Raw genomic sequence first — 23,390 nt, forward strand, 5'->3', positions numbered from 1 at the left:
AACTGACTAATGTGCTCCGCTGTGATCCCTAACCACCTCTCTGCAGCTTGACATGAAGCTGTGTGTAAAGCCCACAGGAGGCGAAACCACTGATAAACGGCTAGAGCCGCCCTTTCCCTGCCGTATCAGGAGTCAGCGCCCGAGACGTCCTGTCACGCGTTGCCGAGGCCAGAGTCACCCAAGACTCTGGAACCGCTGGCCGCAGCGGTTGCCATGGAAGCGTGACCGTCCCAAGCCGGTGGTGCCATGCGCATGGGGAGAGGGACAGATGTGGTCAGGGGAGGATGTCCTTGGACCGCACTGGCGGCGGCGTGACCTTTCGGCCACTCCGATGCCCCCGTTTCGAAAGCGGAGATGCATCTGTTTCAAAGCTCCGGGGGGCACTTATCTCTCCAAAGCTGCCTCCACACTGCTCTCACAGTCCAGCCTGATCCTCAACTTTGCCTCTTTCTTTGTTTCTTTTTCCCCTTCCCCTTGCCGTGATTTTAAGGAAACACACTGTTCAGCAGAGAGGAAAGGCTAATTCCAGTGTCTCCTACACGGGAGAGATGTTCCTTAGCATAGATGCCAAACCTTAAACCCTTATGACTACCAAATATATTGTGAAAACAAATGTCTGGAACAATTCAACTTTATCAATATCTACAGCAGATGATTTTAAATAGTACTTCCAGGGTTATGAACTCTATTGCTATTGTCAAATTGACGATCTGATATATTACATATGACATTATCAACGAAGACATCCCTTGTTGTCTATATTGTTATTGTTGTTCTTATTATTAAAATTATTATTTATGTGATCTTTACCTGTACATTAACTGGACAAATATGTCAGTCAGAAGATGACTGTTTTTTAAGATGAGTACCTGAAGTGCCATTGTTCTGAAGAATTATGATACTGTAGTTTTAATAACTGTTCACCCAAAATGATCACACTAGGTATTCAAAAAATTCAGTAGCGCTTGAGATTTCAAATAAATTACATTTAGACAAACAGACATTTAGACATCAGCAACTTCTACATATCATCTAAGTAAGCATTGTGATTACAGGGTGGGTGCTTGCTTCAGTGTCCAAAATTACTAGCTAAAGCAGCAGTGAATGGCACTATGGAGAAATATCCATTGCGAATACTTTATTTCTGCTCAACGCATTTACAGACACTCCTCCATGTCTTCAATTTAAGCTTTAGAAACGTGTTAATGGATGTGCCTCTCTCTCAGTTCATAGCCAACTTTTACTTTCTTATGATTTCCATTGAGCATTTCAGAACAAGACACAAATTTTGCACCAAAATTGCATCATCACCCCCCCCCCCCCCCCCCCAAAAAAAAATATAGCGACTCAAAATGGTTGCTATGGTGTTCTTTCACTCTAATGCATTTATGAAGAAAACAGAGTGCTACTTGTGCCTTTAAGTATCACGGGGGTGATATAATTCATTTCTCCCCCTCAAAGAATAAAGAGACTACAAGAGGATAACAAGTTTAGATTCACTGCACATTTTCACCGGAGCTTCTTCTCAACCGAATGTATAACTTTGCCCACAGTGAATGGATGAGCAGCCATGTATTAAACTTATTATACTGTATCTTATTGTGCTGTGTATCCCGTCTCATCACTGCGGCTCCATCTCTGCACCACCCACCTCATCTGTTAAACACTGATTGGTACTTTACTGTCACAACTGGCAGGAAAAAAATATTAATTTAGCTTTGTTACCGCTTTTGATGGATCACAGAACAAATTTTTCTGAATTAAATACTTTAAAGGAACAAAAACATATGCAACATCTTGGAAGTAAACACCATTCGTATTGCTTTCAGGAAGAAAAAAAAAAGTTGTCCGAAAGAAACTGCTGCCCATATGACAGCATTGATTCTCCTGCTTGATTCAGGCAAATATCCAAGCGGCTCTTCAAGTGTTTGATTAGTTACTAATTAACACAGTTACACAATTAAACGCCTGCCTGCACCAAAAAAGGGGGCTTTTTTTTCCTCTGGAATAGATTGCAAGGTCTAGTAATTGAAAGGCCTGGCCTATATTGCGATCGAAACCTCCTGTGTTCCCCCGCTTCTGGGTCGTATCCTAAAAAACTCCAAACCGCACAGCGTATTCAACATGTGAAATCAATTAGGGTGGTAAAGAAGGCGGCGCTCTCTCTCCGCCAGCTCTCACCCCCCTCGCGTTCCTCGCTCGGAAATAGAACGCCGCACAGGTCGCTTCGCGGAGAGGAGCGAGAGGGCAAGTCTGTCTCCGGGCCGACTGAAGCCACCGCGCGAGCGTCCGTGTCACGGTTCTGTCACGGTTACAGTCGCCCACAAAACCATTCAACCAAGCACGTTACAGCGTTTAGAAAAAAAAATGAAAACAGTAAAGGGCAATTAGGGTACGATGACGATGCGTTAAAGAAATGTGCTCTACTCATTCAACATTCTGCTTCTAATGATAAGTGTGAGTCCAAACACAAGAAGAAAAAGAGAGAGAGAGAGAAAAAAAATGACAGCATGTAAGCTTGAGGCATGCCGGAGATAAACAGTGACCCTATCCAATTTCTTTCCTTGAAACACATCACAGATGGCCTGTGGCTTGGTCTTAGACCCATGACAAAACAGCCTTCTATTTTTCAGACTCCATACATTATGAATTAGTCACATAAATTAATGAGGGGGGGGGGGACTGGTGCGTTTATGTTTTGGATTATCAATGGATGACATTTACCATCCTGAAATGTGATGCCCAAACTGACAGGTCAGAAACCCGACTGATCGTACGCCAGCACTATCAGTTGAACTGCCTGAAACTCAGTTTTTGCTATAATATACAGGAAAGCGGTGCTTGCTTACTCCAGTCCAACCCTGTAATAATGGCAGGATAATGGCACACATTCCCAAATCTACAGTTTTACGAGACGCAATTAACTCTGTCTCGAAAAGGCAGAACTTTCTGAAAACTAAACAGCACATTACGCATTCTTTCACCACGGTGTCTCCTCCTGCCAAGGGTCTGAAGTGGTTTTGAGGCTTGTTAGAAACACCGGGCTCACTTAGGAATTATTCCTCCCAAAAGTCCCGCTGATAGGCTTTTCAACTCTAACCAGAAAAGTTATACAATAATTCCGCTGGCCGCCAATCAAAGGGCGGAGTCTGAGCGCAGCACCAGGCTCAGGCGCGGCGCTCTGAGGGCTACCGCGCTCCCAGCATGCTCGGCGGCTCTGATCAATACCGATCACGCCGACAGGGGGGGCGCGGGCGACGAGGGGGCTCCCGTTTTTTCCTGCCAAGTGCACTTTACCCCCTAGAAAAGGGCACATCTGTCCTCGCACTCCAGCGTCCGTTCGGCGTCCCGGCCCCCGGTGCAGCTGCATCTGTGTGCCTCTCGCGCGAGCTTCATGCCCATCGACTCGGCTCAGACCGAAGCTCTGACACTCTGAACCGAACACGCATGTGGAAAGAGCAAGCTTTACGGTTTAATATGTATCTGTATGTCAGGCCTTGGGCTAAAACTGCTTTCGCTGGCTGCGTCCCCCTGTTTTGTTTGGATTCCCACCAATGAATAAACAAAGAGCGATGAGAAGATTAAAGGCTTTAAACGAGCCCTGACCTGTACATGAATTATTTAAGCAAATTGAGATTGTCCATCATGTTTCTATTCCATCTCCAGGGAAATAAAATATGGTCCAGCATACAAACAAACGAGGGGGAATGCAGAAAGATATAATAATAATAAAAAAAAGGGAACAGTACTACGAACAGCATAATTAAACGCTACACTGGTGATAAAATGTGTAAGAAAGCAGAAAGTCAGTGGCTGGGGAGTAGCGTAGCTTTTTCAGTTCAGGCTTTTTTTTGAACGTCTTAGTGTAATTTTATGACCCCTGTGCTCCCTGCTTGGTTGGGCCGGAGCCACATGAGGGAAGGAGAGATGGGGGGGGAGCACAGATATAGCAGTTACCTGCCTGCTATCTCTATCTAGCTGCAGGGCCTGCACCAGGGCCAGGGGAAGTGGAGTGTTTCTCTGTAAATACAGGCCCTGTTGTCTCTGATAAGCGTGAGTAAGCATCCGGCGATAGCACATCCAGCGCAACAAAGGAAGGCAGTCACTGATGTCACAGTGGGAGGCTGGGGTCATGACCCACAGGGGAAAACAGCCCCCCCCTCACAATACCATTGGTCACATTTGCTTACAATGCACCATTAGATGCTCTTTTCTTAATGGGGGAAAAAAAAAACAAGTCTGCCTCTGAAAGGGAGATTATCCTGGCTTTGCTCTTCTTATTTTGAAAAAAAAAAGAAACAATTTACAGACAAAAGTTATCTTTTGTAATGCATGTTGTAACACTGCAGAAGCAGCCTTCCCAATATTAAGTCCCTGGAAAAAGTAATTCACGCCAAGACTGTTCTGATAACGTCCTCTGTAAGCACAAAAAATTAAAAACAGCGGGGTTCACATTAAAAGTAGACAAAATACACAGAAAAAGCCAATGTTTACCTGATAGCTCATCTCCTAAGTCTGTTATCCAGTTAGACCAATGACTGTTCTGAAAGTGACAGTTTGCTTTGTTTCCTGAAGAGTGAACACAGAACTATTTCAGTGAACTCTCAAGGTAGCAAATAAAGAGAAGTGCACTTAACTTTATTGCCATCAATGCAATCAAGTGTTTGACATAATGAAATAAAACTCCCCCTTTTTCTTTGCAAGCTGAGTAGTTTTGATCTTTAACTGCAATGGAATTGCCGCCGGCAAATGTGAATATGCAGCAATGGAAAAAAAAAAATTAAATAAGATAAAGTCTAAGTACATAACAGCAAGATGATTTAAGGATTCTGCAGGACCTTCAGCTGTGCCATGGGAAATGTTTTAAGGGTCTTTTAGAACACTACATACAATTTCATTTCAACTTCATTCACTCTCAGTGACTGAGCAAAATAATTCAACTATTATTAAGACAAAACCTAGTGGTTGATTTTTGATTGCTAGATGAGGACTAGAAGAGGGTTAAAGATGGGAAATGTCAGAGGCAATAACCCATTTAATATTAAGAAGCTGTGTTTAGACCAACGATAATACAGGTGGTATGTCGCTGCTGTGTATCTGGTAACAGTAATCTACATACTGGCCTTCTTATCACCCCCAAGTTTGACCTGTTCAGTAATTCTGTGACAGTGACCCAAATGAATCTCCCCTCATGATAAAGCACTTTGAAAACCATGAAAGGTGCTATGAAGATGTTATTTGTACTGCCACTGCTAATAATTCTACTACTACTAGTACTAAAGCAATAATAATAATACCAATAATGCTAATAATACTACTACTAATAATTTTAGCTTAATAATTTAACTTATTATTATGCCAGTTAGAAATCCAGGATTATCTCACATTCCCTCCCATTAAATGGGCAGAGTCACTGCCTGCGTTTCCCTGAGGTTTGCTTCTTAGCAGCGAATAGCTACACACAGGAAATCGAATGCACACCATAATTAAAGAGATTTGAGACCACCACAGAGCTGTGCAACGGTCTGCCTATCCAAACGGAGCTGATTGGCCGTGAGAGAAGAGATGCTTACATTGGGAGAGATTGCTGTGTATGTTTCTGTCTCCCCCCTTGAACCTTATCTTTTGTCACTGTCTCATAGCTAATCTCTCTCCCTCTCTCGTTCTCGCTCTCTCTCTCTCTCTCTCTCTCGATCATCTTGTCAGCACTTAAGATTGGATAATTGCCTAATTGATGCCCAAATTCTTTTAAACTACTTATGTACTTATCTTCTATTAAATTAATGACAAAATTAAGTCTCTGCAACACCACCCAACATTAGGAGGGAAAAAAAAACAAAAATAAAAACGAATATATATATACAAAACAGATGTTAGATATTTGGCTTTGGCAGATAATGCCCTCTAGGAAATCTAACACACAACACAAACATCTGACCCAAAAACAAAGGCTGGGTGCAGAGCCAATGGCAGCCCTGCCCCCTCACTACCTTCCCCTTCAGAAGGGCCCATTAAACCCCGGGACAGACACGATGGCTGGGACACAGTGCTCACCGAGGAGGGGTTGGAGCGGAGATTAAATGTGTATGTAATTTCATTTGTTGGATAAGGACGCGGATGGGGGGGGGGGGGGGGGATGTGATGACACCACCCATACAAGGACAAAGATTTAGTTGTCAGAACCTTAGAATGAAGTCAAATACATACAAACATATGGCTGCTGTTATCATGAATATGTTCCAGCAAGCAAAAAAAAAAATTCAGCATCCAATTCCTGCCTTGACACTGATCCTAGAGAGTGTCTACGACGAGAGGCTAAGCTGGTTAGGATATCTGCAGGATTTGGGTTGTTGTCGACACATTTCTTAATCTAATTAAGGGCACGCCGTTGAAATCTCAAAATGCATTTCGACTGATTGTTATGTGGTGGTTAGAACCCTGGACTCCATACCTAAGGTTCCCTGCGTGGGAGACTCACTGAAGCCCTAAATCAGGTACATGAATGGCTCAGAGAAGGTGTAAGATGCAAAAATTATAAGCACTGTAAATTGCCCTGAAGGAGGGAGAAAAAAAAAAAAAAAAAAACCATGACGTAATGCCCCACAGCACTGCGGACCAATGGCACAGCAATTCTGCGTTGACCAATGAGGATTAACGCTGGAAAAATGAAGCTTACAGACTAGGGGCCGACACAGCTGACCAAATCCCTCCAGCTGGGAAAGGATTTGCTGTGTGGTTTATGCAGTGACAACAAAATCTGTGCAGACGGGGCCCCCCGATTCAATGCTTCGACACAATTTTCAGTGTTGTTTCTCTGACCTGGTATACCTCTGATTTCTGAGGGGCTTTTCCCCCATCCATTTCCATGTATATTTAGGTAGATCACCTCGCAGCCAATGAAGAGGCATTCTGGCAGCATAAATAGGTCTGAGATAATTCCCAAATGGTTCCCGTTCTCTTAGCGTTTCTAGGAAATATATTAATTGACATTTATGTTGACAGCCTTGTGGGTATAGATATTGTTCACAAAGCATGTTGTGTGCTTTCTTCATTTCAATATTTCACTAAGCAGCTAGCACTCATTTAAATTCCACCCCAGTGCTCTACAAGATTCCTTATACTTCACAGGCTACAAAAAGTGCACAACTTCTCTGGGGCTGCCTTGGCTGGTTCAGTATGAAGGAGTAACAAAAATTTACATCCCATTCAGATTTTGCACTGGGTTTGCTCTCCGCTCTCAGAAAAAGGCATCATCCATGACATGTGATGGAAACATCTGCAGAAGACTGTAAACATCTCTGTACCTCCTGTGGTTTTGGTACAATGTAAATAGTACCTTAGATAGATGTTTGGATTCCCATAGAGGCATCGCGTTACATTACCCCAGGGTCCAGGGCTAAACTTCTGAGCCAAGAGCTTACTTTCCCGATATGACTATATGCATAGCAGGGTGCAATGTTTTATAGGGGAAAGCGCATGTTTAGCATGGATTCCTGGTGATAATGCTTTTGATGGTATTTTGAGTATTGGATAGTAATAAAAGCAATTTATACAGCGAAAAATATGTTACCTCCATTTTTGCCTTAAATATTAAAAAGTACAGGACAACTGTTGTAGTGCTGTTTAAGAATGCAGTTAGTATGCAGCTAGTTTCATTATAAAAATGACAAACTATTATGAACAATTAGGGTTACATTACAAACTACATTAAGAGAAGATAAAAGAAAACAGTGTGGTTATCAGTTCGTACATATGACGATTTTACCTGATTAATATCCCAGCCCTCTCGAATTTCCGAAATGACACTGTGCAGTGGTGGTTGGCATAAAGAGGGGTACTCTTTAGATGGGCGCGTCACTTTGTTTCGAATGCGAACATTCACACAAATGAAAACTGCAGTACAGTGTGTAACAGCCAAGGGTGAAAAACCTTAACTTGTAAAAAGGGGGGAAAAAAATAGAACTCTTCCCTTTTTTTTTTTATTCCTGGCATACTGCTGTTCACGTCTGTAATGAAAAATGAAAAGCCTTGTTTTTGTTCAGTGTGAGAAGATCAATCACACAGCGATAATAACGACATCCAGACATGCACTGACATCAGCCGTATATAGTGAGAATACCTCGGCTGTCACCCTGCCTTTATCTAAGGATTCAGCTGTGACTGCAGCACAAAAACTATGGTGAAATGATGAGATGCACCTTCCTAAAAAAAAAAAAAAAAAAACGAAAAAGGGGACGAGGTTGGGGTTTCTCCCCTCCTCAATTCACTTCATCTAATATAGGGCATCTCAGCAGGCCGGGTTCTTTTTGCATGTGGTGTATATTGCAGTAATAAAAAAAAAAATTGTAGTGAAAAAACTTGAGATAAAAGCCACAGCGGGGTTCCACGCTAACAAGACCCCAAATCGTCAGTAAGCCCTCCAGACATATCCCAACAGACTCCAGAGGAATCAGACATCAGAGTTTCGTGCAGATCAGTGGCGGAGTAGTGTAGTTCTGAAACGAGAGATTCAGAGACATTACAGGAACCCGGCACCACGTGCACCGCGAGAACATGGCCGCAAGTAACCCGGGCAACAGGGTGCCATTTTGAAGCAGCTCTGAGCTCTGCCTTATTTATTTATTTCTTTTTTTGATTTTTTTTTTTTTTTTTTGACTCAACCGGATGGCCTTGACGCCAAAACTCGCCAAAATGTAGAACGCAAACCACCGTGGTGTGTGGAGTGAGAGTCCCACGACGATCAGACGCTGGCACCGGGCTCGATTTTAACGGCGGACAAAAAGGGGCAGAGGATAGCGCTATTTGTTTTCTGTGGCTGTTGTGCCGCGAACACAGGGATGTGAAAGGAAGAGTGTGCGGTCAGAGCACTCTGCTTTGATTGGAGACCTCCGGGTCCCTCAGGACGGGTGAAGCTCTCCGCCGGCCCCATCGGGCGGCCGCGGTGGCAGCCGGGGCGATGCGCATCCCCGTCTCAAATATCGCCCCTGAAAGCTCGCCCCGCTTTTTGTTGCGCGGCCGCCCGCCTCTCCCTCCAATCTCCCCCCACCGCACACAAGAGCCGCGCCGGACTCGGGTGACCTGAATTTCCTGTCTCCATTACTGCAATCTAAAACCCGGGAACGATTGCCAACAACACTCCACATGTGATTTACAGCGGCGTTTCGATCCTCCTTCGTGATTCTTTTTAAAGGAAAGTTTCTCGGGTAAATGGAGAAACTGCTACAGGAGGGGCCTCTGGCTTGGGCCTTTACCGGCTGTGCTTGAAAGCAAGAAATAACATATTAACTCCCAGAAAGTGACTGCAGCCATCAATACGGGCTTTCCAGACACAATTCCCTTCTCTGATCGGATGTTAAATATTGAATACTTAAGACAAAATAACAACCTGTCATGTAATTGGCTATACCATGAAGAGACTAACTTCATTTTAAATGAAACCAAAAAACAACACATGCTTAAAATCTTAACCTGAATTTTTCAAAGTAATTTTAGCCCCGTTCCTTCCATACATTTGCACTATACAGTTGATGCCTCATATATGCAAATGTAAAATTCTGCATTTGACACACCAACAAAAAGCTATTTTCAGCATAATGACAACATTGCTGATAATCCCACATTCAATGAAAGGGAGACTACGTTACCTTTTGAGCAGTCAAATGCTCCTCAGGTGCTAACCAGCAACACACCACACAGGCTTTTTAAAACATCTTTTTTTTCTTCCACACATGTCAATTGTTGAGCTAAAAACCTTAAACCACACACTGCAACTTAACGGGCACCTTCAGCTTAATGATTCTACCATTTCAGAAAACACTTAACCACGCTCTCACACAAAGCCTCCATTCACTTAAGAGTTAAATCCAATGTGAATTCTATCAAAATGATCCGCATCTAGAGCAAAATATAACATATAGGAATAAGAATATGATGGATTTTAAGCAACGTCTGTTTGTAATTGTAAGATTACCCTTCCTCCCTCAGGATATGCCAGCTAATGATTTGGAATATGTTAGCTTCTGAGCATCTAAGTGAGTGCTTAACAAATTCAAATCATAATTGCCTTTATTATAAAAAAATAGCTAATTCAGCACTCTTTAATCTTTAATTAAGAGAAAACAATGTTAATTTGACATTTCATAAGGGTCACTTAATTTACAGACAGCACCTGCATGCATAAAGATTTGACTTTCACTATTTGACGTTGGGAAGAGGCACTTCGACAACACAAGAAGTCTGATCTCTTGTGTAATTTGAATTACATATCCAAACTAAGCCTACTTTTGAGAAGCACACCCCTTATTTCTGTTTTGCTAAACCTGTATGCAGTTAGCTTTGCTGAGTATGTACAGGCACTTAATGATTAGACTACTCGCTCAATACAGCATTCAGGATTAAACCCAACAAACACTTACTCGATTCAAGACGGTTAATTAAAAGCCCCGTTTTTTAAAAATGAGATACACCTTGGAAGAAGGAACTTGGAGGTGGATAACCTTCACTGCAAACAAATGCTTCGTAGTGTGTTTGATTGCAAAAGGCACACCAGAATGACTACTGGAAATTTAGCACTCTTTGAACAGCAAAGAAACATGCACTTTCTTTTTTTTTTTTTTTTTTAAGGGAGAGCATTACTCCTCGTCCCTTTCGCAACAGTTCAAACCCACACATCTCTCCTGTCGTTCTCAAGCACGATTTGCACTTCAAACCACTGAGCCCCGTTAATCAGCCATTGTGCCTGCTCCTTCAGCCGGCTCCACGTTTCTGAAATGTCTCGGAAAAGTCAGAGAGAGAGAGAGAGAGAGAGAGAGGGATGTACAAAGCCATCTTTGATTACGGCCCCAGCCCGGGGGGAAAACTTTATCAAAACTTGCTTCACATCCTTGCGGAGAGCAGGTGACTGGGTCCTGTGTGGATTTCGCCTTTCTTCTTCTGAGCAGAGCCATCAAGCCCTGATTAATTCGCTTACAGCGGCTGTACAGGGGCAATCCCGCCCGTCCTCAACAGCTTTCGGTAAACCACCCAACACCTCCGCCAATCAGAGGGTCTGCCTCACACACACACACACACACACACACACACACACACACACACACACACACACACACACACAGAGTGCCCCCTCTCATCTCATTCTCGCCAAAGCAGTGAAAGTGGTGAACGCACGTTCGGTTTCGGTCACTGTTTTTGCTCTGGGTCTAGAGCGGTGGGGAAATGTCTTGATGATGTTCTCCTCGATGCAGCATGGTACACCCAGGATTACACGGTGGGAGAGGGAGACAGACCAGAGGAGGATGGGAGACAAATGGGAGCCAGACATGAGACGAACAAGAAGAGATGAGGGGGGGGGGTCTTTCTTTACCCCCCAGCTGGAAGATGGACTGAAGATGGTGGTGAATGGGAGACAGACAGGAGAGAGACAGGAGACTAATGGAAGGTGGATAGAAGACGGACAGAAGAGAGAGACTGATGAGAGACAGACAGGAATCCAATGGGTGGTGGACTGGAGACTAATGGGGAGTGGGTGGGAGATGAACAGGAGACAGAGACCGATGGGAGACAGACAGGAAACTAATGGGAGGTGGATTGGAGACAGAGACCGATGGGAGACAGACGGGAGGACAACAGGAAGCAGACTGACGAGAGCCGAGGCGGGAGACAGACTCACCATTCTCGCTGTCGGACTTGTTCTCGTGCTCCGTGTCGGTCAGCGTGAGGGCCGAGTTGGAGCGGCTCGACAGGCACGAGTTGCGGCCGGACTTCACCCCCCGGCCCCACAGGCGCATGGCGTGCTCGGGGGACATCACCCCCTCGTTCGCGACGTCGTGCTCCGGGCCCGCCGAGTAGCCGCGGTGCGGGAGGCCCATCTCGGCACAGAAGGCCAGGCCCCGGCGTGCCGCGGGCTCACATATTCCCAGCTGCCTCAAGTTAAAGTTCTGCCCTGCTGCATGATGGGAAAAAAAATAAGAGGAGCTTTAATGAATCATGCACCCTGTCTTTGCTAAGGTACCACTACAAGGGTACAACAGCAGTTCTCTAGCGGGGAATCATAACGGCAACCTATTGGTTGCGAGTCCTGCTCTTGACCACTATGCTACACTGCTGCCCCTTGTCCAAGGGTACAGCAGCAGTGCCCGAGCAGCAGTGCCCGAGCTCATAACTTCTTAGTTATGAGCCCAGCACGTCACCACTATGCTACATTGCCGCCCTCTAACATCTTTAACATAACAAGTTATACACGTAAACCACTCTCCATTCATTCTACTTGTGGCAATTTTTCAATTCTTTATGATCAGGTGAAAAAAAATTTCAAATCATACATAAAGTTGTACATAAATGCGTAAGTCAATAATGAATTCATTAAATCCATTATGGACAGCTGTAAACATTATTAAGGTTCCATGACATACGGATAACACGACTGCGTGAAGTTCCATCAGCATCAAGTTAACAGGACCATCAAAAGGTAATTTTAAGGTGCGGCAGGAAAAAGGTATCCGCATCCAGAAAAAAGGGTCACTTTTTTTTTTTTTTTGGCAATTCTGCACCTCCCCCTTGTGTTCAAGCTGGGGGGGTAAAGAAAGACCCCCCCCCCCATTCCGCCAGGCACCTTCATGCCTGCGCCCCAGTGACTCCGGCTGTTTCTCTTACGGTCTGTTTTCTTAGTTCTCCGAGAGCATATAAACAGCCCCCAGGTGTTAGAAAAGCACTGGCTGACAGGTAAATGGAGTCTGGGGGCATTCCGCTCGGGGAGCGCTGAACAATGGAAAGATCCCGGGTTACCCAAAGGATGGAAAAAAAAAGAGGAAAGTGATAGGGCCGCCTTTGCTGGGGGATGACATGAACTGACCTACACCCCTACCCAAAAACAATGTTTTTGTAAACAGCGGCCACACAGTTTGAGTCCCGTACATGTGGCGGGGAGAAACTTCATATTTATTGCACATTTAAGGGCTCTTGGCAACACAGTTTTTCTGTAAAACCACAGCGCGTCTACTGGTGGTCTTTAATTTCAATTCCGGGGCATCTAAATGAAACACTACTAGAACCGAGCTTTTGGATTACGTCTTCTCACGACACACACACACACACACACACACACACACACACTCCGGGTGGCCAAAGAAAGAACAGAAAGGAAATAAGGAGTGCAGACATACAGTATAAACTGATCCAAAAATGCTCAATTAATTCAGAGATAAGCAAATTAGGACTGTTCTACGTGCCGAAAGCTGCAAACATGGCTTATCAGAAGACTCCTCAGAAAACATAACAATTAAATACAATAAGTGCCATAATACAAGCTCTACAATATGGTCCTATCTGTGTACACTATAACACAAGGTATTGAGGCTAACTTCCTTTCTGTGTATTACTGAAGAGAAACAAAGTGAATTTATGCATACCCCTGTATGCAGTTCAAGCAACCATTTGTCTAACTTACTGCTCAACCCCGCTACTCAAAATATTTTTGTTCGTTTCCGCTTAAAAAAAGTGCATGCAATGACAAAGCGACAGTCCTTCTTTTAAGTAAATAAAAAAAGGAAAAGGTTTTCGGAGCACGCCCTACCCCAGCCTATGCAATGCGGTAGTTTCATCCAGCCGTACCCACTATTGTTTAAAGTACTCCTGTATAATTTACGCGGATTCACCGTTTTTACAAGCCGCGCGCGGTACGTATAACGATCATCGTTTTTACGAGCGCAGTCACTGCCACCGAGCTCCTCGTTTACCAACCAGAGCTTGTTTTCGCAGGTGGGCTTACAGCTGTAAAATGGCGCATGGCGGCCGGGGGGAGGGGTGGGATGGGACCTCACATTATGAGGTCCTTGACGCCTCACACTCGGCCTACTTGAATGGCGTGTATAATATCGACACGCTGCTCTCTTTGGGGACTAATGTGGATGTTTTCGGCGGCTAGAGTAATAATTGAGGTGGATCTAATCTGCCTGGTGATTTCAACGCTCTCTCTCATGGCTTCAAGATGTACACTTCACGTCAAAGACAGACATATTAAAAAAAAAAAAAAAAAAAATTGCACACAAAGGCACAGCAGCAGCAAAATCAATACAAGCCTCAATCACGTAAATGGTGATGTCACCCCTATTCAGAAATATTTTTAACTGAACAGCAACAATAATAATTGCTGCTGGTGTTGCTATTTTTCAGAGGACACTGATGTCTAAATATTATCATAGAATTGATTTATAATAAAAAAAGTAGAAGTATTTATCATAAAATAATTAATTTGATATTATTACACATTACATAATTCTAATTTTATTTTTTTGCATATCATTATGAACAGTAAAACAGTAAAAACAGCTTAAGTCACTAGCATACTGTTCTATAGAAAAGTAAACATGCAGTAAATAAAGTTCATTGCAAATTATTTAGTAATTGCACTGAATTACAGAAAAACATCATGAAAGCAGGAAATTCTAAAGTAATGCAAAGTGAGGTTACTCCCAAAAATACTACTCAAATAAAAATGAACATAAATCTGTTGTTAGGTATTTTCTATAATAGAGAAATCAGTTTTTTTCTGTAAACACTATAATGGTAAATGATACACAAAAAGGATACACACACACACATACAATACACATAATATCAACTGTGCTTAATTTATCAATGTAACAAAATATTATCTACAATATCAAGCTTGTAACTACAATGACGCATTCAAAACTTCACGGTCTACTGAGCAAAAATAAAACATAAAATAGGGAAATACAGTTTTCCACAACAAGAGAACAAGAAAACTAATTTAAACCATCATCAATTATTTCCAAAGTCAGTAGAATATTCTACACATAGTCAATATGAAGTTCTTTTCCTGTGGAGAATTTCAAAACATGATCCAATTAAAAAAATGCTTCTATGCATTATTCATTTGCGTTTCCCCCCACCAGTTAATGATTTTATGCAAACTCTCCTTTCTCCTTTCTCCTACAGATGTGCAATAGCTCTAATCCTAGATCCTAAAATACTCTGCCGTCACTGGCATTTCTTGAAATGACTGTTTCCATCACAGCAATAGGTGTTTCCTGGCGGTTTTATGGAGAGCAGGCATGAGACATAGACCCTGAATAAGTCTGAATTAGAATTTTTTATTCCAGGTCCTTTTCATATGTAAGCTATACTGTAGGATTTTATGTTTGCATTGTTTTGACGTTGTAGACATGCAGGGCATCTGGCCAATCTATCTGTAAACAGAAATGTAAAGGGAAAAATGGTTTACTGCCCTTTTGGGGAAAAGAATGAAGGCTACAACCAAACCAAACAGCTTTAAATTCCTCGATGTTTAAGTAGGGTAGGTTAACTAGACCTCAAAATCAGTTTTCAATTTACATTCTCAGTATTTTTTTTCTGGTAAACATGGCTATTAAATTCTGGGAGTGTTTATATTCTTTAACCAACCAGAATCATTTTTCCCTCCAGACATCTTTGGAATAAGCATAGTTTTTCCAACATGTCATTTTCTCAAGTTAAAGGTTGAAAAAATGATCAAAAAGTGAATGAAATAATTAAATTATCAGAAACCATTGCATGCTGTGTTCAGTGTTGTCTTTTGCAAAATATATTCAACTTAAATGACAATTTTTAATTAAAAAATTAATTAATATTTTTTGCTGCTTGGAAACTGGGCACAGATATTGATAACGTTTGGCCATACAGAGAAAATCTACTGGAAATGACCTCAAAGACAAATAAAAGTACCTTATCAACAATATTATTTATTATACTTCTATATTTATTATGGGATTTGTGTAATATTTTGGGTTTATATGATTCCATCACATAATGCACACAAGTGCTCTGTCTGTAATCCTGTATATTTAATTGTTGGTAAAACATAATGAGGATTACCATGCAGTGGAACTTTGAAACTAATGGATGACTTTGAAGAAGCTATTTCTATTACACAATTCACACGGAATAGAAAAGATTTCCTTCACATGACATGTAATTTCAAAGACAGTGACTACAGTTAAATTAAAATTCTATTAACTTGAAATGAGCACTAATTAACATACAATGGAAACTTTCATTATAACATAAATAATTTATAGAAGAAAAAAAATGAATTAAGTGTTAATTGGAGTTGGGAAACAACCAATAAAACAGCGATGAAGTAAAAGTAACATTCTTTTTCTTCCTGTAAATTAAGAACCTAACAAAAACCCTGCCCTTCATTACAGCCTTCACACTCACTTTTAATTCATAGTGGGACACACTTAACACTTAATTACATAACTCTTGTGTCTGTAACTCACTTTTTGCCAATTTATCCAGTCAGATTTAGATCCGTTTTCAATTCAGTGGACAATTTCTACAAAAAATGAAAGATTTTTTTCAACCTAAATAGTTCAAATTTATTTTAAAACTCTAATAAACAAAATGCAGTTTGCCTAGACAAAAAAAAAAATGCAAAGCCACATGTCCAGGCGTTAAATGATAAACAGCTTAAGTCTGCCTTCTTCCATAACCTCCCTCATTCTGAGCCCCTCCGTCTCTCTTAAAGGACCCCAGCCAAGCAAGAGGACGCACTGGCTTTGATATGGTTCACGTCACCCTCCAGTTCGCCATCTACCTGTTACTCCACAAATCGTGTGTAATTGGTAATTTGCGCGCTGCTTTGCAAAGTAAACATGTGACATTGTGTTCCAGCACCAACAAAAAATACATAAAAAATTAAAAAAAAAAAAAAAAGATCATGACAACATGACTGTTTAGCTATTCAATGGGAATAAAAACACACTTTACTGTTTAATGTGTGGGCCGTACCAAACCACAAACCAAAGTGTGTTTGTGTGTGTGTGTGTGTGCGTGCGTGCGTGCGTGTGCGTACGTGTGTTTGTGTTTATGTATATGTGTGTGTGTGTACAGGGAGGGGGTGCGTGTGAATGCCGGCAGCCCTGGACTCACCTGGCTGGGTGTATTCGTCCGCCTCCCTGTGGATGGTGTCCTTCACTCGGTTCCCGTACAGGAGGCGGGAGGAGTCGTGGTCGAAGGCCTTGAGCGTCTCGCTGGAGCTGTAGGACTTCTGGGTGGGCACTCGGCACTCCTCACTCTCGGCTGAGGAGCTGGTGTAGCGGCGTTCTTTCTCTCGCCTGCTCTTGGTCAGCGAGCAGTAGGGCCTACGCTCCTTCACATCCATGTTGCCAGCATGCTGTGTCCAAAAAAGCGCGTCTCACTGGGGCTCACTGCAGGCTCCGCCCAGCCGCCGGCTCACGCTCTACCTGCGCGAATGGAAAGCGGACCATGGTCAGATAACGCTAATCTGGCCACTTAATCTTCCAAGGATCCACAAATCCCTGGGGCAGGCTGGCGGTGTGTGAGCATTCACAGGCATGGCTCTCCTCCACGCGGGAGGGGAGTTTTTGTTTTTAAACCGGGGGGGAGAAGAGGGAGGTCAGGACTGGGGCGGGGGTGGGAGCGGTGGCGGAGAAGGGGGGGAGAGGGGGAAGAAGAAAAAAAAAAAAAAAAAAAACTTAATTGATTGCTCCTCTCCTCTCGTCTGTTGTATATCCATCGCAGCTGATAATTTGGACAGATCCATTAAGCGGGGTTCGGAAACAAATCAAAGCCTCTGACGAGAAAGGGGGAGGAAAAAAAGAAAGAAGGAAAAAAAAAAAAAAACTTTCATTAAGTGCTGCCAGAGAGAATTAATAAAATCTACCTACAACATCTTGGGAACAAAAAATACATTAATCCAAGACAGCACAGTAATAAACATAGAGGAGCCCTGGGGTGCTTTGAAAATGTTTATTAGCAAAACTTTCTCTGTTTCTAATTCTCTGTTCTGATTATGGCTGCGCTTTAATTTTCCTTTCTTGGCTGGCCTGGTTTTGAAGGTCTCCCCGAGAGTATGCGAGTTTGCTGCTCTTTTCTAAAATCTTTCTGAGGCATCAACATATTTTGATAAGGCTTCCTGCGTGGGCATTAGGCTCCTCCCACATTAGCACGGAGTCACAGGCCAGGCAGATTCACCCAGACCATTAAAAAAAAAAAAGATGGCCACCATATTTCACATGACTGAAAACAGCCCGTCTTTCCCAGGCTCTCACTCAGCAAAAAAAAAAAAAAAAAAAAAGTGTTATGTCTGAAAAAAGAGAGAATGGCTTGTGTTGCTGAGGCAATCAAAATTCAGCGAGAGTACAGTAAATCACAGGGCTCGCGCTTGATTGAAGAGACTGCAGCCACTCGCACACTTTTCGCCACAGATTTCCTTTTCGGTGGGTTTGTGTAAACATGGCACTGGTGGCCTTTGAAGTCCTTCCCCCGCCCCGCGATCGGGCCCTGTTTAGAGCCGCGCACTCCAGCTAATGAGGTTAAGAAACCACCCATTTGTGGGAAGGAGCAGAGCTGCCTGCATCTTCCCGTTTAACGGAGAATGACCACACTTTCAATTTTCTTTTACTATGGCGTAAAAGAGATTCCCGGATCTGCGCACAGACTGGCTGCTCCTGCTATACCGCTTATACAGTACTAATCATCATTAACATAAAAAAATGTGTTAACGTATTAGAAATTTAAAATGTATTGATACTATATATTTATTCTAAAACAATCATATATTATATTAATATTATTTAATATATATTTTCTAATATAATTATATATTATATTAATATTATATATCATTGAATAATAATAATAATCATGATCATCATCATCATCATCGTCATCACAAAGTTTTTAATTTCTGACATTTTTTATGTTAATGATCATGGCATTAATTTTTACATTTCTGCAATGATTTTGGGGAGGGGGTAAGACAATGAAAGAGATCAAGGGAGAGAGGAGAGGGGTAGCAAGGAGGAAAGAGGGAGAGAGAGGGAAATATAGATGACAGAGAGAAACAGTGATAGACTGATAGATAGACAGAAGGAGGGAAAGTGCCGGGGGGAACGTTTGGACGTAGAGGGGCAGTGTTTCTCGTTTGGGAAAGAGGTTTAGAGGGGCTAATAAGGGGGTGTGGGGTGGTGGGGTGAGCCGAGCCCAGCCGAAGGGAGGGGAGGCAGCGCGTCGCCTGAGCTATGAGACCTGCTTCTGGGGAAATGAGATTACAGCCTAAATCACCCACACTGTGTAAGCACCCCGTCTGTCGGGCCCAACGCTACAGACACAGCTAACGCAACAAGGTGAACACAGGGTCACAATCAGCACCGTTTAGCCCCAAACTAGCCTCCCCAGTCACTAAAGAGCAGCCAATGTTTCCTCTGAAATGAGATCACTCGGTTTTAGCCTGTTATTTACACACTGGAGAATTTTTGAAGGAATGTTATCTTACTTGTCAGCACAATGAAGGGAAAGTTTGGACACACCCTTGGCATGTGGACGTAGCCCCTGTGGTGGTATTTTTATGACGATCAAACTCCCAAAAGAATTCAACTAACACTCAGTGAGTTTAACAAGCAAAACAATTTAGATAGTGTGTTCAAGATTTTTTCAACTAGGCCTTCCTTAAAAAAAATACATGAGAAATTAAATCCTCAGTTAATTGTTTAGATCTAATGATTAGAAGAAAGCCTTACATTAATTCAAATTAGATATATAACTAAAGTATTACTAATTAAAAAAAAATTGTGATATGATTATATAGGCTTTACTGAACTGTACGAAAATCCTAAATATATAATAAGCCTCATTAGTATTCACTGCGTCACTTTTTGTGGGAGACTCTGAGGGACGTTTGAAGAAAAAGAAAATAAATAAATTTTTTTTTATAAGAACATTTTTATAAATGTTTTATTCCGAATTTGATTTCTTTTTCAGTGGCTTCTCTTTTCTTTTGAAATATAGAATTAAATATCAGATCACGCCCAGAGCGTCCTTCTTTCCTCCCCAGTGCTGTGTGCCTGGTGGCGGCACACGCAACTCCCAAACCGCAGATTCGCCCAGCGTTTACTGGTGCCAGTGGCATTAGAAACAGATACGAATCCATTACCGCAACAACTGCAAGCCAGCGCAGGAACTGAGATTAGACTGAGGATGATTGAACGTGGGTATAAAGCGGCGCTTTAGCGAGGGGCAGGGTAATGAACTTGCCGGAGCCGGAGCTCAGACGGGCGGGGAGGGGTTAAAAACCCCTCGCGCCGCGCGGGAGAGAATGACTGCGGCTTAGCGGGAAAATCCACAACTGTGACAGTCCCGTTTCTGCATGTAAATACATCACCCACGTCAGGCGCGCACACCAGCTGCTGCTGATGGGAGCTGATTTCAGCTTTTTTTTGTGTCTTCTCCGCGGCAAGGACGCAATCCAAACAAACGACGCAACCCACCCAACCCCCCCGCCCCCCGCCTCCTGTTTCTCTCACTATCTTTCTGTGTCCTCTCTCCCACAGTAACGAGGACTACTCAAACACCTAGTCACCCGTAAAAGCAAACACAGCAGGCATGACGTTGGCCGGATGGTGTGCGTCTGTGTGTGTGTGTGTGTGTGTGTGCACGTGTGTGTGCGTGTGTGCGTGTGTGTGTGTGTGTGTGTGTGTGTGCGTGTGCGTGTGTGTGCGTGTGTGCGTGTGTGAGAGAGAATGTGGGTGCGTGTGCTATGCGAGTATCTGTTTGTGTGTGTGCATGTGTGTGTGTGTGTGTGTATGTGTGTGAATGTGAGAGAGTGTGTGTGTGTGTCTATATGAGTATGTATGTATGTCTATGTGTATGTGTGTATATATGTGCGTGTGTGTGTCAGCGTGTGTGGTGGGGGAGAGGTGATGAAGCAGGAAAGTCACACCACGCGGGGAAAGTGAGGAGGAACTGTCACTCTGTGACCCCAGGACACCTGCTCACCACACACCGCCGCTGAGGCCCGACTCCAGAGGCCAGAACAGGAAGTTGGGTGACATCCCACAGTCCTTGGATGGACCCACTTCACCTCAGGAGCACCCTCTCTAAATCCGGTTCTCACTCTCATTTGTCACTCACGCTGTAATCCCGCCCCTGGCTGTGATCCTTCCCTTCTCATTGACTGTGCCACAGGCCAAGGGCAAGCCACACTGCTGTTTTATTCTTTTTTCACTGCTTAATGGCTCGGTAATTTAACTCCGTCTGAATTCACTCCACAGCTCTCTGCAATGGCGCTGTTGTGAAGGACGTGAAAGCAAATGAAACTACACTGGCCGATTGACTCATGAATATGAGTTTTATGACTCTCAGAAAGAGGGAAAAGTGACCATCCCATTGACTTCCACAGGTGTGTGCGGTTCTCACACGCGCAGCGGCAACAGCTTTGAAATGTCAAACACATACTTCTTTCCCCTTCATACTCACATTAACCACTCACTGCTTAGTTGAATAATATGGAGCCCATCCAACGTCTTCAGATCCCCTAAACTGAAACAGACTTCTTTGTTGCACCTTTTTCGTTTTGTTTTGGTCTGTTCGTCTGTGGTGCAATCTAACATTTCCATAAAATTCTGGATGAAAGCAACCCTCAGAAATACAAAATAACTATTCTCAGGTTCCCCCTGAAAATTTGCAATTAAGAAGTGAAACTTCTGTGTTATTCATCAGAAAATGAATGTTTTATTTATGATTTACTCATCTTCAAAAAAGCAGCCATTTCCTCTTTTTTCTTTCTTTCTACAGGAAACATTCAAGTCAACAATGCATAGGGATTGGCATCTAACCATTGTGACTGACAGACAAAAAAGCAAGTCTTTTCAAAATAAATTGGTTTTCAGCCGAAGTGACCCATATTCCTTATATAACTAAATGATGCTTTTTGCTGAGCACGATTCCACTGTAGGATTACCTGCTGCAACTGCTAATCTTCAACGCCCGCGCTTCTTTTTCTTGGGTAATTACATTTCGGGAGGTCTGCGCTAAATATTAACTGAGTGGCCTCTGACCTGACCCTCAGTAAATATGGGTAATAAAGAGAAATGCCCACTTTGACATTCTTGCAGATGAGATGTCAGGGGACACATCGCCACTCCACATGCCCGTTCCCCCCCCCCCCCCCCCCCCACTTTTTTTTTCTATTTACAGCGGAGCTGGGCCTCTTTGATGATTTTCTGAGAAAGGCCGCAGGCAGTGAGGCTTTGACTCTGACCAAAATGCTTTTGCGCCCCCCCCACCTCCCTCCCTCCAACAACAGCACAAGATTTCCCTGTTCTGAATAATTCACATGGCAGGTCGCGTCTGTTGTGCTGTGTGGCCTCGGCCTGGCCCAAGGGCGGAGCTTTCTATGTTCATCACCCTGTGCATACCAGCACCCAGGCCTCTCACCAGGAATGTTGAATTCAGCACCACTTTCTGTAACCATCTGCACTCTCCCTGCTACAGTCCAAACTTTTTTCTAAAGTAAAGGCATTATTTTTTTTCTTTTCCATAAAATGCTTTCACCAAATCATTGAAATATAGTTTGCCTTTGTCGAAAAAATGAAATGTATCACTTATCACATTAGATAGATTTTCTGAAACTTCTGTTAGATACAATGCTGGGTTTCAAACTGTAACAGGCTTAAGTGCATTGCACTAAGTTGCATTTTTGCTAATCCCCTCAAATAAACCTCTTAAAGACAATTAAGCATAAGCATTAAACTGAAAATCTGACTGAGTATAACAAGGGCAGCAAGGTAGAGATTTGTGGGCACATTTAAAAAGTCCCCCCATCATTACAAAACCCATCTCAGAGGGGTCTCGGCTACACTCACTTTGAAGCAGACCTGCAAAAGGACACGGGTCCAAAGGAATCAAGAGGCCGGGCCTGAGAGTCAAACTGAGAGCTTGTGAAAAGCTTATCTAAACTGCGGTTTCCATGTGAGCAACCAGGTTGCGACGGGTCCGTTTCTGATGCTTGGGAATATGGCGTGAAATTGAGACTGCAAGGGTACGTTGTAGAACAGCTTTCGGATGCCATCAAAGAACATAAGCACTGTGGCAAAAAAAAACAGAAAAGAAACTGGGTGGCATTGCATGTCCATAGAAGGAAAAAAAGAGGGTTTTTCCAGTAAAAATGTTAGGCCCCAGTTTCACAAAGATGAATACAGACAGCAGCTTTAAGCAGACTTAGCATGATCAAAGACATGAATCTCCATTTCAATCACACTTATTTCGTGAACCACCACCGTCCAACAGTAAACATAAATATAACTCATTCATGATTAAAAGCATTCAGTTTATACCACTATATATCCCTTGTTTATTGTCATCAAACCATACATTATCTGGATTGCCTTTTTTGTCACGTTTCCTTCAAATGACTCCGGGGATGTGAACTAAACACTTCCCTGACTTTATACCCATGTTTTCAATGAACACAAATAAATATCAGGCCGTAATGACGGGAAACCGGAGAGCTTATGAATCTCCCTCCCACTCACAAGCTCCTTTCCAAGAGTGATTTTCTACACTGAAATGAGGACGATAAGATTTTG

General features: G+C 43.0%; 1 protein-coding gene across 13 annotated transcripts in view; it reads right to left on the minus strand.

Moving 5' to 3' along the window:
- The window catches only part of tenm3 (teneurin transmembrane protein 3), a 258,447-nt gene that overhangs the window by 165,661 nt on the left and 69,396 nt on the right, over positions 1-23,390 (minus strand). For all 13 annotated transcript variants that reach the window (XM_036516752.1, XM_036516759.1, XM_036516756.1 and 10 more), the window contains exons 3-4: positions 16,933-17,246; positions 11,669-11,944 (exon numbers count right to left, since the gene is read on the minus strand). In XM_036516752.1, the coding sequence (XP_036372645.1) occupies positions 11,669-11,944; positions 16,933-17,164 (508 nt within the window). In that variant the 5' untranslated portion in view covers positions 17,165-17,246. The remainder of the gene's footprint in view (positions 1-11,668; positions 11,945-16,932; positions 17,247-23,390) is intronic.

Source organism: Megalops cyprinoides, chromosome 22 (genome assembly GCF_013368585.1).
Source record: "Megalops cyprinoides isolate fMegCyp1 chromosome 22, fMegCyp1.pri, whole genome shotgun sequence".
Classification (NCBI taxonomy): Eukaryota; Metazoa; Chordata; class Actinopteri; order Elopiformes; family Megalopidae; genus Megalops; species Megalops cyprinoides.